We start from the raw sequence: 1,924 nt of genomic DNA on the forward strand, positions 1-1,924 counted from the left end.
TGTATGTTTTTTTGTTGGTTTTTTTTATTATTATTTAAAATTGTTTTTGTTAAATAAATGAGAGTTATTTTAAAAAAAATTAGTTTCTGAAATTTCAAATTTATAATTAAAAAAATTATTTTTAATTGTACAAATAATAAAAAAAATATAATTATTTAATTAAATAAATATATGATATATAATTATATTTCAAACAAATATGTAATTTTTGAATTTAAAGTTCAGGGTAACCGTCTTAGGCCATAGCTAGCAGATATTTTATCCTTTTTTTTTTTCTTTTTTCTGAGAAGTTTTCATACCATTATAAAAAATATTTCATTCCCCTCTCCTTATAAAAATGCTTTGGGACCTAGCGTTCTCGCTGGCAATCGTTTTCATCTACAATCGACGTGGGATCTCACAATCTATCCCTTCCGGTCCTAGCTTCCGCACTCGTTTCTCTCTCTAATCGATGTAGGACCTCTTCAGGTCTCAATGTTTTCATTGGCACTCGTTTATCTCTATAATCTATGTGGGACCCCTTCAGGTGCCAACGTTCTTACTGACATTCATTTTTCTCTCCAATCGATGTGGAACGTCATATTCTACTCCCTTCAAAATCGAGCGTCTTGGCTCGCATACCACGAATTGTTTTGAACACTTCTAGAACTTTGAAATTGAAAGTTGGTCAACCAAATATAAACAAAATTCAAAATTTAAGATTACAGTTCATTTAATGTATAAAATTACATTATTGAGAAGTAAAATTTGAACAACCTCACTTTACTTTCATATACTTAAACATCTCTAAGGAATCTAAACCTTCACAAGAACATCAAAAATGGCTGAAAAAAAAAATTAATGAAAGGGATTTATCGACAGGAAAATTTGTTTTGAAGATGAAGAACAGAATCTCAGAAGGGATTGATGCTACAACTCTCATATGAACTTAGCATCAACAGTTCTTCCAAATACTCTGTTCCCAAATCTTCAAAAATCACCATATTCTTCTTCTTCTTCATCTTCTTCTTCTCCACCGCCGCCGCCGCCGCCGACTTCCTTCTCAGAGAGTGTTTTCTCTTCAAAGCCACCACCGGCGAGCATCCTTCTTCCAGTTGATACTTAATATCCTGGAGTGATTCCCTCACCATTTCCACCGGAAAATTCAGAACCGCCAGTGCTCCTCTCATTGAAAATGCCGCTTGATCATACGCTAACGCGGCGGCTTCCGCGCTATCAAATGTTCCAAGCCAAACCCTAACTCCATGCCTCGTTGAATCCCTAATCTCCGCCGCGTATTTTCCCCATGGCCGTCGCCTTACTCCTCTGTAACTCTTCTCCGCCGTCGTCTTCCTCTGTTTCTCCTCCGCGAAATCGATCGAACTCACTTCGATTTCTTCCTTCACCGCAATTTTCGATTCCGATTCCGGTTGATTTCCGAGAAACTCATCCGGCAGTGGAATCGGGAAAAATTCGCTCCATGAGAACGACGATTCGGCCGATCCGAACGAAGATCCCGTCGAGAAATCGGAATCGGAGAACGAAAAATAAGAGGATTCCATAAGAAATTCCACCGGAAATTGAATCGGAACTCGTAAGAAACTTTCTCTGCTTAAAACGAATTTGAAAAGTTAAGCCCTATATATAGCAACGGAAATAATGAAGAATCCCGATCCACAAAATAATTAAACTAAAAAGCTTGGGCGGAATTATAAATAATTTAAAATTGAGGGAATGAAAAATAATTTAACTTTTACAAAGATAATTAAATATAATAGTAGCTGGGTCACGTGCTCGAATAACGCCACAGGCCCGGCGGCGCCATGGGTCCCATTTTGATTTTTTTTATATAAAATAAATAATATTTATCCGAATCAGTAATTAGCCGTCTACGTGGCGGAACACGTCATCGAGATATGTAGAGAATTCACCCGTAATTAGGCTA

General features: G+C 36.8%; 1 protein-coding gene across 1 annotated transcript; it reads right to left on the reverse strand.

Annotated features, from left to right (window-relative positions):
• Positions 1–741: 741 nt before the first annotated feature.
• LOC111464002 (ethylene-responsive transcription factor 1B-like) lies at positions 742–1,639 on the reverse strand. Its single transcript, XM_023108048.1, has one exon. It carries the CDS (start codon positions 1,539–1,541, stop codon positions 894–896), a length of 648 nt encoding a protein of 215 aa, XP_022963816.1. The 5' UTR covers positions 1,542–1,639; the 3' UTR covers positions 742–893.
• Between the last annotated feature and the right edge of the window lie 285 nt (positions 1,640–1,924).

The sequence above is a fragment of the Cucurbita moschata genome, unplaced genomic scaffold (assembly GCF_002738365.1).
Source record: "Cucurbita moschata cultivar Rifu unplaced genomic scaffold, Cmos_1.0 Cmo_Scf00029, whole genome shotgun sequence".
In the NCBI taxonomy this organism is placed as follows: domain Eukaryota; kingdom Viridiplantae; phylum Streptophyta; class Magnoliopsida; order Cucurbitales; family Cucurbitaceae; genus Cucurbita; species Cucurbita moschata.

Coding starts and splice junctions, on each gene's coding strand:
- LOC111464002 (XM_023108048.1), bottom strand. CDS start 1,541: ATGGAATCCTCTTATTTTTCGTTCTCCGATTCCGATTTCTCGACGGGA.